Below are 22,393 nucleotides of genomic sequence, written 5' to 3'. Positions count from 1 at the left end.
CCGCAGCTCCGGGATGCTGCCGGTGAGTAACGCGGCACGGGCAGCCCGTGACTCCCGGTTATCCCAAACCCGTGACGGCCGCACGGCCTTCCCGGCCAAGGTGCTCCGCGGACGGGCCCGAAGGCGCCGTGTGTGAAATTACGGAACTTTAGATAAACTTCGCCGTCTCTGTTGATCCCTGGGGGTGAGGGGCTGTGAGGAAATGTGCAAAACGACAACAACCACAACACCACCAAAACAAAACCAAGCAAACAAAAAAACCCCAAACAAACAAAAAAGAAGAGAAACAGACAAACCGAGCACCCTCGGCCGAGCCCGCTCCGCGGTCCCGCAGCGCCCCTGCCCCTCTCGCCCTGCGCGGCCGCCAGCGGGCGCTGCGGCGCCGCGGCGGAGCCCATAAAGGCCGCGGGGAAGGGCCGGGTGTCCGTGTGTCGGTGTCCGTCTGTCGGTGTGTCACTGTCTGTCGCCTGCCCGCGGGATGCTGGCGCTGAGCGCCGCCCGCCGCCTGCTTCGCCCGCCCGGGGACCTGCTGCCGCCGCCGGGGCTCGCCTGCATGTGGGCGGCCGGCGCTCGCGGCTGCAGCGGGGCCGGCGCCGGGCCGCCCAACCCGGTGGTGTACCTGGACGTGGGCGCCGACAACCAGCCGCTGGGACGCGTGGTGCTGGAGGTAGGGGCGCGGGGCTGCAGCTCGCCCGGGGCCCGGGGCACGCTGCCCGCCGAGCCGAGCGCGGCCGGGCCCGGGGCATGGCGGCCGCGGAGCCGCAAGGTCAGGGCGGGCAGGGCCGGGGCCGGGGCCGCGGAGGGGGCGGGACGGGGGCCCGGGGATGGCGGGACTCGCCCGCTCATGGGAGCTGCTGCCCGGCCGCCCTCGGGGCTCCGCTCCCGGGGAGAGAGGGAGGCGGGACAGCCCCTCCAGGCGGGAAGGACAGAGCTCGGACCCGGGCTGGTGTGGTGGGGAGCCTCGGAGGAAGATGATTTTAAACCATTGAGTGTGAGCTGAAATACTGAAGAAGGATAAGCCTGCTGCTGTCCTGTACTGCTGGCTCGAGAGGAGAGAGCGGGGTCCCAGCGGGCACTGGAGGTCCCCGCCTTTGGCTGCTCTTGGGGCAGCCGGCTCCTGGAGCCCTTCCATCGCGCCTCCAGCCTCGTCCAATTTTTCCATGGTGCTCGTTGTTTGATTTTTTTGGTTGTCAGTTTCCTGAGGCGCTGCCTCCTTGGGCTTCCCGCTCCACGTGGAGCGGAAGGTTGGCGCGGCGCTGTTGGGATGAGCAGCAGGCTCCACAGCCAGGTAGCAGCTGGTTCCACCTGTAAAAATCCGGTCTCTGAAGTACTCTGTAAAGAAGTACTTTGTACTCTGTACATGTGAAGAAGGCCTGAACGGGAACACCGTTCAGGTAAATGCATTGAGTATGGGAAGGAGTGAGGGCTGCACTCCAGAACCACGCACTGTAGAGGGAATGAAGCTCTTCCCAGTGCTCCCCTGCTGAGGAAATTCAGTGTGGCCTTTTGCCTCTAGCACCGTCTCTGGGTCTGTATTCACAGAGATATTTTTTAAAAAAAAATTAGTCATAAGAGTTCTCTCTAAAAGGGGTTCATTTGAGACTAGAGCCCAGTTTATTTTTATTCATTCAAAGTTGCAACATATAAATTAATTGGATTCTCCTAGCTCGTGTGCTCTCAGGAGGTATTGTTTCAGGGAGTCACAGGTAAAAATGTTGTTGTGCAAGTACCTTATTCATCAGTGAGATATAGTGAATATCTAGATGGTATTATAAAAAATAACATAAGTGTTTCTGTATTTCTTGCAGCAGCATTTAATTTCCGTGTTAAATATTTTTACTGTGCCCAGTTGACAGAAAATCTGAATGCATTGCAGCATTGCCTTGAATCTTTGGCTAAGTTGTGGTTAGATTCAGTTGCAAATTATAGCAATCTGAGGAGGGTTTCCTAGGGAAGGAACATTAAATTCTTGCCACAGCCATACTGTTTCTATGCACTATGTCACAGTAGTGTCTGCTGCTGGCTACTGTCAGGATGTGCAGCTGGGTAAAACTTTGGCCTGACTGGTATGGCCACTTTTATATCCCTTTTTAGGATTAGTAAAAAGATCATTATTAATCCAAATCAGAAGTTTTTGTAGGTTACAATGTCTGTGTAAGTTCATGAGTTGATTTTCATATACAGTTTCTGCTCTGCCTCTTTTGCAAATTTCAACAGCTGACTGTGCTGGGCAGACTTTGGTATCTCCAGTTGTATCCAAACTGGCTTTGATCTTTGGAGTCCATCATAAAGATTCATCTTAGTTTTTGCTAAAATACCATGTTGACCAATGAAATCATTAGGCACTGCTCAAAGTGTTCTTCATTAACTGGCTAAAAGTTGCATTGAGGGGATATATTTAGCATTACTAGCCAAATGCTTGGGAAGTTTTAAGGTATTCATGTAATTTTGGTGGCTTGTGATTTCAGATAGCTCATCACTTTGGGGAGAGGGTTCAGTTCTACCAGTCTCCCATGTAGAAGTTTTTCTATGTGCATATGAAAAAGCTCACCTATAAATTTGTTGGTTTATTTTTCTTTAACAGCTGAAAGCCGATGTGGTTCCAAAGACAGCAGGTAAGGCAGCATCTCCAAAATTTCATACTTAACTATTTAAGTTTTAGATTGTGATTTGCAGGAACAAGAATATTCTTTTACCCTTTAGAACTATTTCCATCTTCATTTTTTAATCAAGAAATGTGACAGGAAGTGCTAGCGGGGAGTTGGAATTCATTATTCTTTCAAATGGTTTTATTTTGTAATTTGCACCGAGGTAGTACAGTTCATATATTGGGTTATCAGTGGTGAATATATATGTTAAAAAACACACTAGTTTGCTTTAAAATCAAACCCCAGAGCAAGTGGGGAAGGGTAAATCAAAGGGGGAGTGGTCTCTTTTAGAGTTTCCAAAGAGCATATGGGGTTTTGTTTTCCTCGTCACTAGCTGATTAGTACATTTGTGTTACAAAGTTTTCATGGTTTATCACGTTTCCTTCCTCAGCTACTGATTTAGTTCTGAAAAAAACTTGGTATATTTCTTTCAGTTTGTAGTAGATGAATGTCCTTAAAAAAAGGCATAATCCTTACAATTACTATAGAGAACAGAGGCATAAAAGTCAGAAAACGAAACCTTTGACCCCAGGCAAAGGTGGGGGAGGTCAGGGTATTGGAGTTAAGATATAACAGTAAAATAAAAGGGAGATGGGATGGAAAAGGATTGTGTTTGTACCCTGTTCTGAAGCTAAATAAGCTTTGTTTTCTTAGCTTTATAACAGAGATTTTTTTTAAAGTATCATAATAACTAATAAATCAATAATACTCTAAAGATACAGTAAAATTTTTGAAACATAGAAACTTGAGACATAGTCTAGGTGTGTTTGTATTGCCATATATGATGCAGAATATAATACTTTATGCTTTGTTTTCACAGAAAACTTTAGAGCACTTTGTACTGGTGAAAAAGGTTTTGGGTATAAAGGATCCACTTTTCACAGAGTGATTCCTTCATTTATGTGCCAGGTAATTTTTTTTTTCCTTTTGCTATTAAATTTATTTATGTTATTTGTATATTTTAGAAACAGACTAGTACTAACATTTGAAATGGCTCTGCTCTAGTTTTCGCTAACTACACAATAAAGAAGTGACAGTGTGACTTCCATTTCTGATCTTTTTGCAGTGGCTGTTGTTTTGTACAAATAAATGTAAATTATGTGTACACTGTCAAAAAAAAAGCCTGGCTGAAGGCTTTCTGCTGTTGTATAGCAGTGTACTATAGTGTGGGGCATAGGTGGCAAAACAGCACTTGCTTGTGAGAAGCAGTTATGTATGGGTAGAATGACAATCAACTAAGGGAGCTAAGAAAACGATGTGTCCATTCGTTATTCCAAGTAGAATAATCTTTTCACAATAGAGAATGTTTTTTAAATATTTTTTTTTTCAAATGTCTCTCTAATATGGAGGGGAAGTCAGTTGGGGTCGATTTTTTGGGATGACCTATTTGAGATGGAATTTGTTTCGGTTTAAAGCATGAATCTTTTGAAATTCTGAATAAGATTCCATGTGCATTGACAATTTTTTCTTGAACAGGAGCAACAAAAATAACAACAGGCCTTTCTTAAAGCCTTTTTATCTACTGTGCTTGGCAGATGAGCAGGATGCAGCTGCTGTAGTGCACTGGAATGTGTGATTCCTGGTGGTCCTCTCTTCCCTTAGAAAAAGCAACATTTCAACAATATTACATTGTTGAATAGCTTTGTAAAAATATCCAACATGAAGGTCATAGTAAGCATGCTTTATCTATTAACTGATGACTGTGATGGTCTCCCATCCTTAATTATTTTTTTAAACAAAAAAATATATCTGTTGAAACAAGAGGCCCTGATTGTGTGACCTATTTCTCAGAAGAGAAAGGGGACAGATGTGCTGTGAAGGACCTATTTTCTTGCCTTTTAAATGCAAATTAAGGTTTTGTGATACTGGCAAAGGGACAGAGTTTAGAAGTCTTTCTGGGATCAGAAATACATAAATATGAAAAAAAAAGTAGGAATCCTACTTTGACTTCTGCCACTAATTTGTGAAGTTCTGTGTAAGTGTTCTCTTTGCTTTGTCCCCACAAATGGACCTGGAATGAGGATACTAGACGGTTGATTCCTTGGTGTGGTGAGATGATGAATTGATGTTTAGGAATTACTCGGAGGTCATTGCTGAAGTGGAAATGCTGTCATAGGTTTCAACAATTTTCAACTGAGAGAAGACAGTAGAGACCTTTCCACTTGTTGAGATGGAGTGTTAATATGATTCAGGCAATGGGTATGGCCTAATTGAAGGCCATCATATCCGGAACCTGGCAGTTTGGGTGTCTCCACGTGGCATGCAGAACATAGTTCTGGGACTGTGTAGGAGTGGCTGTAACACCACCTGTAATAGATTACTTGGGGTGAGGATGGGACAATGAGTGTCACGTGCAATACCTGCTGGGTATGAGTTCTCTGACGACATGGGTGGTGTCACTCCTGGGAGAGGAGATGACAGATTGCCGGAACCAGTTTAGGAGCTACCTCTGCGAGTCACTGTTGCTGGGGTTTTTGTTTGAACTGGTTTTTTGTGTCTAACCTAAAACAGGTATCTGTCATCTGTTCTGGCAAGCAGCTTGTAGCTGGGAGAAGTTTAAAATAGTCTAGGTGTAACACTTAAACAACAAGACCTAGAAATAGCAAATAGTAATAATGGAGATCCTGATCAATATTCATACATGTTGGAAGAAAGGAAGGGGAACAAAAGAGTTTTGAGGTCTTGCAATGGTGATGAACTTGGGTGATTTGGTTTTGAGGCCTTTGAGATGTGTCTTAAAATTACTGCTGTTTGTTGCATCACATTTGGGAGAAAGGCTTTTTCCCCCTACTTTTTGCCTGATTCTATCTTCAGCTAGTTAAATGGTTTTAAACTGAGTGGCCATACTCATTCTTAACTGGAAGAAAATTTGCTGATGTTGTCACTTCTAAATTAAAACGAGTGTGTATATTTTCAGTAGCATCATTTTCAATGTAAAATAATGCATGTGTGCTTGTGGAGTTAATAACCATTTCTGTTTCAGGGTGGTGACTTCACAAATCATAATGGAACCGGTGGAAAATCCATTTATGGCAGCAGATTTCCAGATGAAAATTTCATACTGAAGCACGTAGGACCTGGTAAATAAACATGTTCCTTCTGCCTTCTGATGACTATAACCTATAATGAAGCATTGTTTATGAAGACATGTTTTAAAAAATAAGGTTTTTTAGGTTTGTGAGGCACTTGGTAATTGAAGAAGCATCAAGGAGGTTTAACAATGTGTTGTCCCTGCCATGTTCTTATTTGTGTAGACTGTTGTACAAATAGATGTCAGCCCATACTGGGCTTACAAATTTTGCAAAGGTGAAATTACTGCTTTTATTTTCTTCTTTCATAAGTCATAGACTTCAATTTTTACTTAGATGCAGGAGTAAAACAAAGACATCTGGGATTTCTTATTTACTAGGTAACACGGGCACATCCTTTTAGAGCTCAAATTAAAGCCAGAAAAGTAAAGGAAAGACCATACAGAGAAACATCTGATCTAATTCTGTAGTCTCTCTTTTTGGCATTGTTACTTCCTCATCCCAGGAGGCTACTGCTGCTGTTGAAGCACAGTAGAGCTTATCTGGTGTTAGTCATGTTCAGGACACGTACAACCAATTATATTGCTAACACTCTTGCTGTGGAATAAAGGGAGGCTGGGCAGGAGGGAATAGAATAGTGAAAGGCAAGAAGTTGGCATTAGAAATCATTTGGAGGCAATGTGAGATCATCACATCTTCTGTCTGTCCAGCTTTAGCCTAAAGGTGCAGAGGAAGTTTGTCTTCTCTGGTGCAAACTTGTTACACCAATCTAATAATCTGCTTCTGTTGTTCTAGGTGTTCTTTCAATGGCCAATGCAGGACCCAATACAAATGGATCCCAGTTCTTCATTTGTACTGCAAAAACTGACTGGTAGGTTCTCAGCCCTGCAGATTAGCCTCCTGAAGTGATGCCTGAATCTGGAGAGTTTGGGGTTTTCTTAGGGGGTTTTTTGTTTGTTTGTGGATTGATGGATTTTTCTTGTTTGGTTTGTTTTTATTTCCAAATTACTTGACTCCAATGGAAATAAATTATTTTGTGCTACTTGAGGGAGGAAGGGCTATGAGAGTCACAAGGTCACTATCCCTCAAACTGCTTCTAAAGTCCAGAGCTAAAAGTATTTCCTGTCACTTGTAGAGCACTTGTGCCTTCGCCATAGAGTTGATCAGCAGGTGAGAGCTGTGAAGAACTGTTAACACCCCTTCACAAAGCTTGGTTTAGTCAGTCTTTGTGCTGTTTTAAGTAAAACTGCCCTTGTGTATTTGTTTTGCAGGCTAGATGGAAAACACGTTGTTTTTGGGCACGTAAAGGAAGGAATGGATGTCGTGAAAAAAATTGAGAGTTTTGGTTCCAAGAGTGGAAAGCCCTCCAAAAAGATTGTCATTACTGACTGTGGCCAGCTGTCCTAACGTTTTGCCCCTACCCTTCACGACGTCGATGCTGTGAAAAATGAACCATAAAAACACCCAAACATTTCTGATCTCATAAGTAGCACCTGTGGAACCATGTTTTCTATTTAACTTGGTCCAACTTTTATACTTGTTTTGAATAATACTGATTAAAAACATAAAACAATAAGTGAAGCATGTTTTAACTGCACTGCTGTGGTAGTCACACTGATTTGGTAGAGTTCCACTGTGTTTTGCAAGAAGTGGTACAATCACCCAAAGTGTCTTTGATTGTACTGTTGGTACTCTTCTTAGTATTTGGATGTTTCAGGTCTTAGAATTGGTGGTGGAGCTGACAGCTAAGTGTTCTGTAGTTGGGAGTTAGATATAAATTGAGAAATGCCATGTTGCCTTTGGTGCTAATAAATGCTTATTCTGTTGTTCATCTTATCATTTTGAAACAATACTACTAACATGCTCTCAAGGCTGTCTGCAACAAGACTGTCAGATAATTTCTTTCTGTGTCTCAGTTTAAGTCTATCCAGTAGATTTAATGAGCGATTGTGGGGTTTTTTAATTAGTTCTGGTTTAATGTTTTTCTTTCCTAGTAGTCTCAGACCATTTTTTCAAACTGAACTCTACCTTACTGCTTCAGTGGAGCAATTTGACTTTTGGGTTAAGTAAATTGCTTGAGGTTGAGTTAGGCTGCTCCTGGAGCTCTACCTGCCAATGAGACCTCAGTTGAGCCAAAGGATCTCAGGACATTTTTATTATGCAACAGTGAACTTGAAGTGCAGTTCTGTTTTGGGATCTGGTTCTGTGAAGAATACAGCTCAGTTCTCAATGCGTGGCCTATTTTTGCACTTGTGAGCTTGCTTGAATGAGAAATAGGTTTGATTGCTCTTTTGTTGTGTTGATCCTATGAAGTCAGCCCACCTCGGGTATTACTTGGATTATAATTTATTCTCATGTATCATCAGCAGAAGTCAAAATTGGTCACCAGAGAATCACAAGGTTTAATCAGTGCAGCAAAATCATTATTGTTGGGGTTGATGCATGAGAAGGAAAGAATTCAGTTGACCAGCTAAACACATTTCGTTTGTATAAACTAGTATGTATGTTTTATGTGATGTGCTGGAGCAGCAACAAATGTTGGAACCTCACAACATCACCTTTAGAATCACTAAGGCTCTAAGATATTAATGATTGTGAGAAAAATCACATGATTGTTTTGTGCAATAATCTCGTTACTGAAGAGACAAATAAAATGTGATGGCTTTCTTCAAATGTGAATTTATTTTCATTGCAGTATGATAATATGTGGGTTTAAAACTATTTTGTACTGGACTTTTTTTCCACTGAGGGCTGCATTCATGTGTGTGCAAGGTATCAGAATGTAATTTTGCAAGAAATGGAATTGAAAAGCTTTTTCACTCTACCTGCTTCATCTTTCTTTGTAGTATTTTTTAAATATTAATTTGTGCTGGTTTGGCTTATTTCACTTGGATACAATAATGTTTTGTTTGTTCTTTTGATTTGCATACAAAAATTAATTAAATACAGTTCTGCCATAAAAAGAAAAGTCTGGTCCTTTCTTGAAAGCAGGAGTATGAGGAGCTGAAACTTGTTGTGTTTACCTGGGCTATTCTATTCTGTCCACTTTATGATGAGTCTGATCTCGTGGTATTCAGCAGCTGTGCTGTGGTTCTGATACAGCCAGCAAGAAACAGGGTAATGATGCATTGCTTTGCCTCCCACTACTGAATCTAAAATATCTATCTGGTGTATGGATAGTGTTCAGGTCATGAAACTGTTCTCTTGTCCGGTGTATTAGTTTGCAGAGATAATGGGGAAAATGAAAATTTACTTGTTCTTTTTTTTTTTTTTTAATTTCCGATTTCTTTTTTGAAAAAGAAATTGGTAGTTCCAGCTTTTTCCTGGACAATCGAATTAGATTCTCAAGGAGTTCCTTCCTTGTTGTGTGATCAGAGATGACATTAAAACTCTAGCATCTTTCTGTGTATTAGCAGTATTTGTAGATTGGAAAGCCCAGTGGAAGATGCTGTGCTACAGACGTGCCCATTTTCTCGGAACTGTGTATTAACCCTTAAATAAGTAACAGTGTTATACACATTATATTGGTGGCTGTGGGGTTTGGGGATTTTGTTAGTTGGTGCTTTTTTGGTTGGTTGGTGGTTCTATTTGTAGGTGGGGTTTTTGTTGTTTTGTTTGCATTTTTTTTAAATATGCCTGTAGCTTTTAGAGGTTCTTTTATGCTCTGACTTCTGAAATGTAAAAGCCAAAATTTTCCATCAAGGCTTGCAGTCTTGACTAGGGGTATTAAGACATACAAATCACTGTGATTATTAACACTGGTTGCAGTGTCTCAGTGGGACTAGCTTTGGTTTCAGAATACCAGGCCTCTGCATACTTCCTCTGCTAGAAGAAGGTCTTGGCTACCCGAGTACTTAGAGCAGTGTAATTAGAGGCTTAATGTTTTGACAAATTAAAGAGATAAATCTCTTAAAGTTTTCTTTTTTAAAGTGTTTTAGAATATGCTGAGTTGGAAGGGACCCATCAGGATCATTGAGTCCAACTTCTGGCCCTGTGCAGGTCACCTAAGGATCACACCTGAAGAATCTTCCTCAAAGTGGATTATTCTGTAGTTCTCCCTGTTTCTTCTTTCTTTTTTCACCCCTCTCACTTTTATTTAAAAAGAAAAGGCACAGAGCTCTATTGCAGTATAAATCATGCATCCTGCAGCATTGCAAGAGTCTTCCTATACTGAAATGCACAGCTACAGCTTGTAGTAAGTACACCTGAGGTAATTTTAGGAGCTGGTTATGGAGCCACGAGACACCACAGCAAGGCTTGTAGGACCTCAGCATGCTGGATGCATGGCCCTATCCCTCTGTGGTCCCGTGGCTGTCAGTCTTGGGTGTGCAACCCAGTGTCAGAATTTCAGTGGGTAAGTAAGTACACAGCAATCAGCTTTTGCTGATCTCATGTTCTGCAGGATCCTAAGTACCCATCCCTCTCCTGTTAACCTTCTTGTATCACAAACAGCTTCTGGGAGAAGAGGTTTGTCCTTTTGCAGCCTCGCTTGATGGTTTTGTTAGCTTCAAGTTGATGGGCTGGCACAGGAAGAGTTATGCAGTGCTGCTGCTCCCTGGCTTCCTTACTCTGGGATTTTGTACCTCTTCATAGCAATATTATTGCAAAAAATGCTACAGTAAACGCATGTCTTTGCGTACAGAAAAGGGCTTTGATTCAGCTGGGAGGTAAGCAACTGCCCCAAATTAATTTTTTTAAATACAGTTAGATGTTAAATCCCAATAGGCATTGGGATTGATTTCCTTGTCTCCTGCTAGTAAAAAACATTGATCTAAAAAAAAAAAAACCACCAAAAAACCCCAACCAACAAAAAAACACCAAAAAAAAAACCCCAACCAAAACGGAACAGAGTGATCCCGGGCAACAAATGTTGTTCATGTATATGTTAAAGATGTGAAAAGGGTCGCTGCTCCCCTCCCGGGGGTTGTTGCTCAGCGCAGCTCCGGCCCGGCCCCGCTGTCCCGCTCCCCGCCAGGGGGCGCCCCCCGATCGCGGCTGGGGGGCCGCCCCGAGCGGCGCCTCCCGAGGGCGGGGAGCGGGGATCCCGATGGGATCCCGATGGGATCGCGGGAGCCCGAGGGCAGGGAGCGGGGATCCCGATGGGATCCCGATGGGATCGCGGGAGCCCGGGATGGCAGAGCCCCAAATGCCGCTGGGATCGCGGGTGGCATCGTGGCAGCGCTGGTACCAAACTGCCCCGCAGCCTCCTCTCGCTGCTCTGGGATGCGCTGAGCTGCCTTTCCCTACTCCTGAAGCCCCCAAAGCTGCCTTAGAGTGTCTTTCTCCTCACCATCCCTGAGGGGCTGCTTCAGCTCCTGCGGGATGTGGGATGAGAAGACAAATTAGTAAAATAACTCCTTTCCCAACCACGACTGCTCATTGCCATGAGAAGTGGCTTACTGTGATGTTAAAATGGAGTATATAATCCAAAACACGTTTTTTGGGAGCTAGTGTTTGGAAATCCTGCAAAACTCTAATAGGTAACAGAAGAGAAAGAAAGATACTTGCTGTGGAGCTGTGGCTTTGAGATAAGCTGAGGGATGCTACTGCTGTTTTTCACCTGGATGTTTAGAATAAGAGTTTGTACACTGTCAGAGAGGTTGACACATCCAAGCTGCCTCCGGATTGAGGCAGGGGCACGCCAGAAAAAGAGCCTGACAAGTGAGCTCCGCGTGGCTACCACTGATGTGCTTCCAGATGCAACACAAGTAAGAAAGGGCACCCTTAGGTAAAGTGCAAATAAATATACACAAAAAAATGAGTTTATATTTCAAAGTTGTTTCAACAAACTCACAAATGTTTTTGTTTAGTCTCATGTTTTAATTATTTGTTCCAGACTTTCTGCTTACATAAATTGCTTTCTTTGGTGCTACACTGAGGCTATGTCTCTTTGTTTATAAAGTTTAAATGCTTTGAAGTCAAGACATTTGAGGTACAAAGTGTTGTTCTCTTTTGTAATGCTGTATACTCTGTTGGTAGCAATATATCAACAATCAGAACCTCAAAGAAGTGAATTACTGAGAGTACAAATTATTTTACGTGACATTTCAAGGACAGTCTGGATGTCCTGCTGCTAGCTGAGAGTTTGTAGTTGGATAGACATGCTCTACCCAATTTAGAAGTAACCAGGCTAAAAAGACATTAACCTTCAAGTGAAAAACTTTTAAATCTTGAACTGCAGATTTTCTAATTGAGTCTGACTTTGTTTGAAAACATTGTATGAACCAGCTGATTGCAGGTGAATTTTGGCCCAAAATCTTTACTACCCAAAACATCAATTTGTTACACTATTGTACTTAAAACTGAACCTTGGCAACAATTTTCCTGAGCCTTGACATTCCTTTTCCAGTACCAGCTCTCCAATTTTTCCAGTACAGATCTGGATATGCCTTTTCCATGCTGTCCTGCCTTTATGTGGTCCCTACATCTGCCATAGGGTACTGCTGCCCCTCTGAGCCTGCATCCTACATTAGCTGTGGGTGAGCTGCCAGACAGTGGGAGAGAAAAGAGCTGCAGCACTGTGAAAGCACAAGTACCTCTCCCATGTGATTTCTTCCCCCACACACTGGTTGGGGTCTGACAGCCCCACATCAGGGCCAGGCTGTGCCGCCAGCTGGATGAGTACATAATTTCTGTCCTCATGGGAACGGATGAGTACGGTTTGCTTCTTGTGAGCAAAACTGATTTCCCAGCAGTAGCCAGCTGGGTGAGGGAAGAGGGAGGCAGACAAAGATCAGTAGTGGTTTTTTTTCTCTCCCTGAAACCTCCAAGAGGATCTTCAGCTCCAGCACAAGGTCACCCATGGTGCCCTGGTGTGGTGGAGAGATGGGCTTGGGGAAGATGTAGGACAGAAAGGCTGCTCCTGATTTTGCAGCTTTGGGAGGCAAAAGAGAGCAAAGTGGTGCTCTTTTTACTTTTATCAGAGCTGAGGCCAAGGGTATGAGGGACTGGCAAGGGCATGGTTAAAGAGCTGGGGTGCAGAAGGACCTTCACTGAGAGCTATAAATGGTGGAAGATGAAGGGACTTGGAGGCAACTGTATGATGTAGGAAACCTCCCTGTGGCAGGAGAGGGATCAGGTTCTGTTACATGGAATCTGAATGAGGACAGGCTTCTTTGACTGCAGATGTCATGCCTAAAGGAAAATGGTTTGAGGGGTCTTACTGCAGAAGGTTTTCAATACCTGCTGCTTTTTCTGTCAGTAGTGAAGGAGATGTCTTGCAGCATAGCTGGAAAAAAAGTTGCTGGTGGTTTTGACTTGAGTTCATGCAATCATACTGTAACAAACGTGGATAGAGCCTTCCCAAATCTTCGTTAACAAAGCCTAGCCATGATGCAATCATATCAGAGGATAACACCGACTCTGAATTGTTTATTTATTAGCTGGTTAAATGAACAAAATCCTAAAATTCAGTCATAACTAGGATTGATGGAGTTCGAGAAGACTGGAGGAAAACTTAGCAGCACACCTCATCACCTCTCAGGAATTCAGCAAAATGTTCCGGACCCAAAGGCCCTGAGAAAGAGCAGCATAAATGAGCAGGTAATGGGGCTTCAAGCTCTAAAACCTCTGCTCTGCTTTTCCCCTTTGAGGGAAAAGTTCTTCACCTGGTTTGAGAGCACATCATGCACTTTACTTGGCCTTAACCTATGTTCACTATGCATATATATTTTTGGGGATTAAAACACAGATTATAGCTTGTGTGTAAACGTCTGCTCACCTCCAGCAGCCCTTGCTGTGGGAGCTTTGTGTTTGTTTCAGCAGAGCACCTGTTTAACCACAGGACTCAGACAGGGCTTCTCCAGGCATCCTCCCCCATCCTCTCCAAACCCAGCCACTGCACCTGTGAGTAGGGTGAGGGGACGGGCACAGTGACCTCCCCATGCTGCTGCTCCTTGGGGTCACCTCCATACTGAGGCAGGGCAATACCTTCATGTATTTATTACTTATCTGGAAGCTGCATTTCTTTTTACATCCACATCCTGGCCCTGGAGGTCTGAGGGGTGGAGGACTGTACCAGGGATGCTGGTGTCGCTCCATCCTCCTGTGACAGGTCATTATTTTTAACTACCCTTGAGAAAAGTTGGTGTGAATTTTTGGTCCTTTTGACCAGCCAGGACAAAACGCACATAACTGGGGAAAATAACCGACTGTGTCTTTAAGTTGGGATCAAGGAGAAGTTAAAAATGTGCGGATACAGAGGTTTTGGGGGAAAAACTTTGTCACTGTTCTCATTTTCACTCACCTCCTACTTAAAATTTATCCAGGAAGGTAGGCAGAGGAGCACAACAGCTGCTAAAATTACTAGGTGGAAATCATTTTTAGCAGGCACAAGTGTCTTGTGGTTTTCCTGCTCGCACTCTCCCCCTCTACTCCTACCTCATCCCCGTCTGGCTGCACTTTCCTCCAGAGAGGTTTTTGTGTCGCTGGTGTCTCTCCCACAACAGCCGAGCCAAAGGCAATCTGTCAGTGATGTGTGGCAGCTGCCAGCCCTGCCCCTGCCGGGACCCCAGCCCAAGGAGGAGCCCTGGCCCCGGCTCCACGGCCCTGGGGGATTCACTGCTCCGACCCCACCACTGGCACAGCTGACACGAGGTGTTCCTTGGAGATGCAGAGGAGTGTGAGGAGGAGGCAGCAGCTGCTAGTGTTTAGGTTTTGCCAGAGCAATAAATTTTGCGTTAGTACTAAACAGTGCACGCTCCAAATGATGCAGTGTCTTAGAGGTTTTTTCCCCTGCCAAAAGTCAGTGTTTGGTTAGTATTTTATTTTTCTGGAAGTAGTGTTGCTATTAACTTGATGTTTGCCAAGGCCAAACAAAGTGCGGAGTGTCCTTTGAGAGAGCTGCGTGATTCTGTACATTAAAAACTGGGGGATGCCAGCACACACCCTCAGCCTCACAGCCTCTCACATGATTTGCTCATGCTGCCAGAATCCTATAAATGCTTTTCTGCATTTTTTTTAAGAACATTTCCTTGTCTAAACTGCTGAAGTTCAAGCTTTGCATTTTTTTGGTCTGATTCTTTTTCGGTACTGGGCTGTACAGCTCGAGGGAGGAGTGTGCAGCAGCACCCAGGCAAGCTGGCTGGGCAGAGAGGAAGGGTCATAGCTGGAGCCAGCACGCAGCTACACCCAAACGCTGGCTGAAGCCGGGGTCCCCCACCCCGAGCACACCATGACGTTCCGGAGCTGTTAACCCACTAACCCTTGGCTCCCTGACTCACTGGTGAATGTTAACAATAGGCTGGCCCCGCACTGTGGGGAAACAGTGAGGATTGCTGCCTTGCCGGGTGCCGGCAGCATCGCTTACTTGGAGCTGACAGGAGAGCTCTTTCAGATTGCTCTTGGTTTGTGGCAGCACCTTGGATCGAGAGCTGGGGCCAACTTTGCAGAGCATGGTGTGCGTGCTCCAGGTCAAGCAGTTCCTGGCCCAAAGCTGCCTGAAAAAATATCCCTTTGGCTCAGATGCCTCCCTCCTTGCTCTTGCTACCACCCACTGTACACAGCTGGTGATGTCAAGCAACAGAGCAAGGGAGCTGCAGAGACAACTCTGCCTGGACTCCTGCTGTGAGGCCATACAGATCAGTCCCCTGGGATCTCTACTCCCTCCACCCCACAGAGGAAACCTGAAGGAAGCTGCAATTTAGCTCACTGCCAAAACATGTGGCCATGACTGTGGCAGCCCTGGGGCAACAGGTTGCAGGCAGAGCTTTTTCATGCCCTGTGAGGAGGAAACGTGCTCATCCTCCACCAAGCAGAGTTCCTGGGGCCAGATGCGTTCTCTGAAAGTGTGGCTGTCCTCCACACCACCTCTGGATGCAGCAGCATGCTCGCAGTCCTGGCACAAACAGCTGAGAGGTTCTGAGGGTAGGACTGGATTCAGGGCAGGACTGGATTCAGGGCTGCAGGCTATCAGCCCTTCAGGTGCTGCTCCCCATGGGGTAACCTGAGATGGAGGTTGTGGCCATTGCTGCCTTTCCTTCCCCAGCTGTGGGCTGGCAGTGGAGCCAAGCAGGGTGATGAGGTCAGGGGGATGTGATGGTGACAATGATGGCACTGCTGCAGGTTGTCACAGGGAATGGTGAACACATGTGCTGCTTCTTGTGCTTTCCTCACTTGGGCGTTTGGATGCCTGAGGATGTGCTCCCTTTGATGTCCAGCTGGATATTGCCCTGTACTGAAGTAACTCCCCTAGTCTGCAGCAAGAGCACACGATTCCCTTGACTGCCTGTGAGCTGCCTGCCTGCCTGAAATCACGTCTTAGTACCACCTTCTTTCCAGTAAACCTACCAGTGAAGGCAGATGTTGCTGAGAAATTGAACTCCAGGCATGTGAAATGTTTGCTGATCATCACCACTTTATGCCCCTCATGCCCTGCCCTACTGTGCCTCCAATGGGGGAGGCCAGGGGGCTCAGGGCATCTGCCTTCAGCCTGTGCTGTTCCCACCTGCCTCTGCAGAGTCTACTGGCATGGTTGCAGCTCTCAGGCTCTTGTCACTGACACACTTTTGGAGGGCAAAGGTGGACACAGCTGCCCTGGCTCTGAGCTGTGCTCCCACATCCCTTTGGGTGGCAGGCTTGCTCCCCTCTGTGGGAGGTCTGGCCTGTCTGGCTGAAAGCGTCAATCCCAAATCACTGAAGATAAAAGATGTGCAAGGATTTAATATACTGGGGGAGAAAATTCACTCTCTGTTAAATGCTTTCCTTTGACTGCAGGGTGAGCAGTATCACACAGTGCTTGAGGACTCAAAACACAAGGCACCAAATGGGTGATCACCAGTGGGTTGGCCACCTCTGGGTTGGCTGCTGTTACAAACTGCTTGTTGGGACTCACTGTGTCGTGTTGGGTTAAGGCAGAGCAGTTCATTTTTCCAGTGCTTGTATTCACTGTGTTTCATTGGCTGTTGTTTTGAAATCACTGAAAAAGTGGTTTGATGCCTGTGGATTTTGGAAAATAGCATTCATGTGCACAGATACAGGAGCAAATAATGAAGGAAAACTAGATGCTTCTTTTAGTTGTAAGGACAACTTCATTTCTGAGATGAACTGAAGGACTGTATGATGGCTAGTTACAAAAGGCATAGAAACTGATGTGGAACAGTGGGGAAGAAAATTACATCTTGCTCTTCTCCACCTTTTCAGCATCATTCCGTTCATGAACAGATGAAAGGAAATGGTTTTTTTTCTCTTCACAATAGTACAAAATAATTTTCCAGAAACCCTCCTGACCTAGATCGCCTTAAGCAGAGTTATAAAACTGCATCTGGTTCAGCACACAATTCACAAGAGAGGACGGCTAAACTGTGCTGTGACAGCTGGCTGACATGCCCTTCCTGTGGGGTCCTGCTGCATACAAACTCAAAGCTGTGGCCAGTCCCTAATTGTACAACCCCACTCCCTTGGCCATGCTCAGAAATGTGACTTTTGCAGTTTGCAGCTAATGCTCCTCTCTGCTGAGAGATCTGACTCCTGAGAAAGGTGGAGGAGGCAGCGGATGTGGGGGGAGCCAGGGGCTGGTTACCTTTGCCTGTGGACAGCACAGCAGCATTTCCCAGATGCTGATGATATTTTTACTCCCATTTAATTACTTGCCTCAGTTGGTGAGCTTTATGTCATCTCCTTCCATAGCGACCTGTGGGCTGAACAACATGTAACTTCCACTTTCCATGTGACTGTTTTCTGAACTCAAAACACAGGTGGAAGAGAGAGGGTGTGAGATTGAAGAGTGCCAGGTGGGTCAGTGGAGCACAAACCTGGAAACTAAAAGAACTCAGCATGCATGCAATGCATTAGAATATAAAAGAAAGTATTTTATATCATAGGAGAGGAGTTGATACATTGTTTCAGAAAAAGAAAAATGGGGGTAAACCAAACCTAAATGTACTTTAGAAGCCACAAAAATGAAAAAAATTATACATGTTAGCTGGGAAATCAGCTGCATATCTGAGCCTGTAGCTGGGGAGGAGATGCCAACAGAGTACACAGCGACCTACAGCGCTGCAGGGCTGTAAATCTTCCCATCCCCATACCCCCATTCCTTCTGCCAGTGCTGTCTCACAGGTATCCTCACACTGCCTGAGCCTCAGAAATCCTGCTTGCCCACAGCGAGGGGCTCTGCAAACCTGGTGTAAGCTTTTCCCTTTCTCCTTCCCACTGGAGCTGGGAGGAAGGCGTGGGAACAAGGATCTTCCAGCATGACTGGGGGGCACCCTGGGAGCTGGGCTGGTGGTTCCCACCCATCTGACAGGCTTCTGCAGAAGTAGTTAGTGTGTGTCAGCATTGCTCCTAAGCCTTTAAATATGACTTAAACTTACAGCCTAAGGGCTCTGCCTTGCTTTCAGTGGGACTTTGCAGCTGCAGCCATTGTTATCCTGCCTAAGAGAACTCAGTTCCTTCTTTTCCCCCTTTTTGGGGCATTTGGAGCATGGCCTGTGCACCTTTGTCTGTCCAGAGGCTGCTTCTGTTCCATAGGAATGAAGCTGACAGTTTTTCAATGGCTACTTACAGCCTGCAGATAATGTAGGTTTGTTCCCTGTTGTTCTTCAAGAGCAGGGCCCCTCAAAGAGCAGGCTGAACTCTGTATCAAGGAGTCAAAGGGTTAAAATAATATTGCCCCAGTGTGTCATTGCTGACTAAGGTCCTGGGCTTAACAAAACCCCAAATTGTTCCTGTTTCACTGATGTAATTTGTTATCCTGAATTTTCCCCTATTTTATTATTTCAGTATTCCTGGGTCAAAGTCACAGCTTCAACATGTATTCTTCAGTTGCTCTCTCAAAACCTGGCAGAAATATGAGTCTGGATGATAAACCAATTCTGATCTTGCCTGTCTTGACATAATTCACCTGGTGAGCCAGTTTCCTGCTGATCAGGGTGCTGAGGTGGATTCTGTCCCCAGCCCAAGTGTCCTTGGCTCATTCCCTGCCATCTAGTAGTGTAACTGGGATGTGCTGGGAAATGACAGTGGTCCTAAAGGGAGAAAAACACCAGGAAAAATTACTTGAAAAATCACTATGAGTGTGGTGAGGCACTGGACCAAGTTGTCCTGAGAAGTTGTGGATGCCCCATTCTTGGAAGTGTTCAAAGCCAAGATGGATGGGGCCCTGATCAACCTGATCTAATGGAAGACATCCCTGCTCGTGGCTTTAAGGTCCCTTCCAACCCAAACCATTTTGATTCTCTAATTCTATGACTTGTGTCCATGTGGTATGATCCTTAAACTGATATAGATCTTCAGTACTTTGTGAAATTTTTACCCAGTTCCAATCCAGTGTAATTTATTAGGACAAGACTCTTTCCTCCTGGTGAAGCACTTAATTTATAGCCAGTTATTTTTTAGCTTTTTATCAATAAGTGTTGTCACTGAGGCATCTCACTGTAAGGGTCCCAGTGCTGAGGTAATTTCATTGCTACCAGCAGACCATCAGCATAAATGAAGACAGTCAGTGTTTTACACATACTTTGTACTACCTGGCACAGAGCAATGGAAAGCTGGAAAAAACAAAACCACAGACTATACAGCAGAATGAATAAAAACAAAAAAAATAACTAGGTCCTTTATTTTTGGAAACTCTCCAACAACCTCTAATACGCATTAGTGAGATATCAACTTTCTGCCTTGCAGAATGAACTATGAAAATATTATATCTTAGCCCTGCACATTTTCAAGTTTCTTGTCCTTTATTACAGCCACTGGTTTATTAAAACTGGAAATGGACCTAGACTAAACCTCTGCATGACTGTGTCTGAATGGCTGCATCCAAGCCCTGTGTCTTTTGAAAACTGGTCTCTAATGCTTGAAACAAAACCAAGCCCAGCACAACAGCAAACAGCTTTTCATTTCTCCTCCATTAGTTGCCTACTTGAACAAAAATCCTCACACCTGTTAGATTCATGGGGTAACTCCTTGCCTACTACTGTTAAAGGCAAAATACCCACTGTGTTTAGCAATGTCTCAGGATTAAAACTCAATCCCACTTGAAACTCTTCTCAAGAACATATGATCAGTGTTGAGTTTGAAAGTATACATATATTTATTTTGTCTACTGATGTGATTTGTTCTATTTGTAAGACTAACTGGCAGTGAAAAGTATTAATTTCCTATCACTTTTCTCCAGATTGTCCTTCCCTTGTCCTTGTAGTTTATGGTCTCTATTCAGGAATGTTATCCTCTGGATCATTTTTATTGGCTTTGCTTTTTAATAATCAGCATTCATGCTTAATACAGCAGTTTTTCTGGTAACAAAATTCATAGCTTAAAAAACCTGAAGCAGTCCCTCTTTCCCTTGGACAGATTTGAAATGCGATTACTTTTATAAGTTATAAATAAAGGCCTAGTAGTTGATGTTTAGTGGGAAACCCTCCCAGAGTATTTCAGAGCCCAGTTTTCAGCCTCCTCCGATAAGAAAACTGCTGACTTGGCATTTTGGGGAGCTTTTTTTCGTGCTTTGTGTTCCTGCTGTAGCTGCCAGGGGTTAGCCAAGCTCTGGACTGCAACGTGGCCAAACCAGGAGCTGCCTGTGCCGCTTGGCTCCCAGCTACTGGCAGTGCCACCCTGGTGGGTGCTGGGCTCTGCCCATGAGCTGCTGGATCAGGTGAGCTTTGGGCCATCAGGTTGCTGTCGCCAGGATCCTGCTCTTGGTGGCACCTCCATGAAGATGTGGGAGGAGGGTCTGTTACAGCCCTTACTCCATCTGGGCACAGCTCATACCCTCACCAATAGGTTAGAGATGGTCCCTGGGACAGCACATAATGGTGGCTGCTTTTTATGTTTACAACTCCCACAGAGAGTTTGTTTTGAAGGAGGTAATGCAGCTCCTCACTGTTTATATGCTGTCATTTTTTTCCCATGTTTAGACACTGGGCTAAGTCTCAGGCTTGGAGGACATGGTCCCTGGGTGAGTGGCCAGCTCTTCCTGCAGACACACCGCTGCTGGCTTCATCTCTAGGCTGGCTACTGACGTGGTGGTAGTTTGGGGAGAGATAGAAATCTTTAGTGATAAATGACTGGGCAGAGATAGGGTTCTCTAGTATTAAATGAATGGGATATGAATCTCTAGTGGTAAATGAGTGACTTCAGCTAAAAGCAGCCACTGACAGATATGACTGAATTACTGCAAGAGTTTTGTAAACCAAAGGGATGGGTTTGAGGTGATCGAAATGACACCTATAAGCCTTGATTTGCAGTACTGATGTTTTCATCCCGTTTCGTGAGATTCTTTTGTACCAAAGATGGACCAAAGAACCTTCATGGACCCAAAGGTTTCCTGAAGTGTTTGTAGTTTGACAAAGGTGCCTCTAAATGACCTGGCAGAAGTATTTGCTTTTGAGGAAAATGTGCTGGTCTGTTACCGGGGTTCCCTGCCAGCTGTCCTAGATATTTCTTTTGTTTTTTCTTCCCCATAATCTGCTCCAGAGGAGCAGCATAGGAAAAATAAAGGGGGAAGTAAAGTAACCCTTGTCAGAAAAAAAACCCAAAAAACTGTAAAAGCAATCTTTCTGATACTAGTGGGTGAGGGCTCAGTAAAAGCCGTGAAGATCCAGCTCAGGGCCTGCTTCAGCAACCAAAAGGAAATAAGAAATCTAGTATTTAAAATGGAATTAATTTTCACCTTGGATTGTGGTCAGGTTTAATTCCTTCAAGCTATGCTTTCCCTCAAACACCATTAGTTTTAGAAGCTTTCCTGGGGGAAGCCAGTTCATTTGTCTTAGAGCACATCGTGCTGCTGGACTTTGTCTCGGCAGAGAAGGAAGGCTGGGCTGTAACTGCAGTCTCTCCCAGTGAACTCATACTTGTCACATATCCAGGACTAGATGGGCTTGTCTGCCCCTCACACCCACCCAAAATATAGCAGTGTCCCAGGGAAATGACCTCCACCCTGGGCCCCTCAAGGACTGGGCGACGCTGAGGTACACACAGCCTGATGCATCCCTGCCCAGGGACTGCCAGGACGTACAGCAGAGTGTGTAGTCAGAGGCATTTTACAAAGATTGGGACATATAAAAAGATTCCCAATCAATCTTTTTCATCCATAGCAATATAAAATCACTGCTGATAAAACTTATGGACAGAATGAAGATAAACAGGTAATGATGGAAAATAGGGACAATAATGAGAGTGACTTGATGGGTTCATGTCTACAAAAATGTTTATATAGCCAGCTGCAAAACTGTACTGCTGAGAGCATGGAGGCAGCATGTATAGAGTGAACATGGCATCCTAAAACCTGCATGTTTGAAGGAGTTAAGGGCTGTCATGGAGCCAAAACTCAGCACGAGCTTCCCTTATGGTGCTCTGGCAAAAGGGCCACTATGATTGCTGTTGGTAGGAAACAGAAAGAGGGGGAAGTTTAAACAGGAGAGACAAACAAAGGTGTGTTCTGTGTGGTTCAGAGACTACTTTCAAAAGTTGTTGAAAAATTAGGCAAATCACAGAAAAGAGCAACAGAAATTATTTGGAGTAGAAGAAAATCACTTATAAAAAGAGACTTTTTAGCTTAAAGGAAAATAAAATGGTAGAGAGGGAAAGAAAGGTCTGAGAGTGACAGTATAGAGGTGGAATGTGGGAAAAAATACTAGGTACTTAATTTACTATATGAAAGCACAAAAAGACACACCTGGAATCTGAGGTGTGCAAATTAATATAGGAAATGAGGATAAGTGCTCTCTCTTTGAGGTTAGAGGTGCTGGAAGACTTATTAGGCTAAATATAGGAGTCACT

The 22,393-nt window shown here is 44.5% G+C and overlaps 1 protein-coding gene across 1 annotated transcript; it reads left to right on the top strand.

The window, feature by feature from the left end:
* Positions 1–389: 389 nt before the first annotated feature.
* Positions 390–8,356, top strand: PPIF (peptidylprolyl isomerase F). Its single transcript, XM_064662576.1, has 6 exons — positions 390–667; positions 2,585–2,615; positions 3,469–3,557; positions 5,632–5,728; positions 6,473–6,548; positions 6,949–8,356. Exons 1-6 carry the CDS (start codon positions 479–481, stop codon positions 7,082–7,084), a joined length of 618 nt encoding a protein of 205 aa, XP_064518646.1. The 5' UTR covers positions 390–478; the 3' UTR covers positions 7,085–8,356.
* The last annotated feature ends 14,037 nt before the right edge of the window (positions 8,357–22,393 follow it).

The sequence above is a fragment of the Pseudopipra pipra genome, chromosome 8, assembly GCF_036250125.1.
Source record: "Pseudopipra pipra isolate bDixPip1 chromosome 8, bDixPip1.hap1, whole genome shotgun sequence".
Classification (NCBI taxonomy): Eukaryota; Metazoa; Chordata; class Aves; order Passeriformes; family Pipridae; genus Pseudopipra; species Pseudopipra pipra.
Note: the sequence above shows the minus strand (reverse complement) of the source record. Positions and strands in the feature narration are given on the sequence as shown.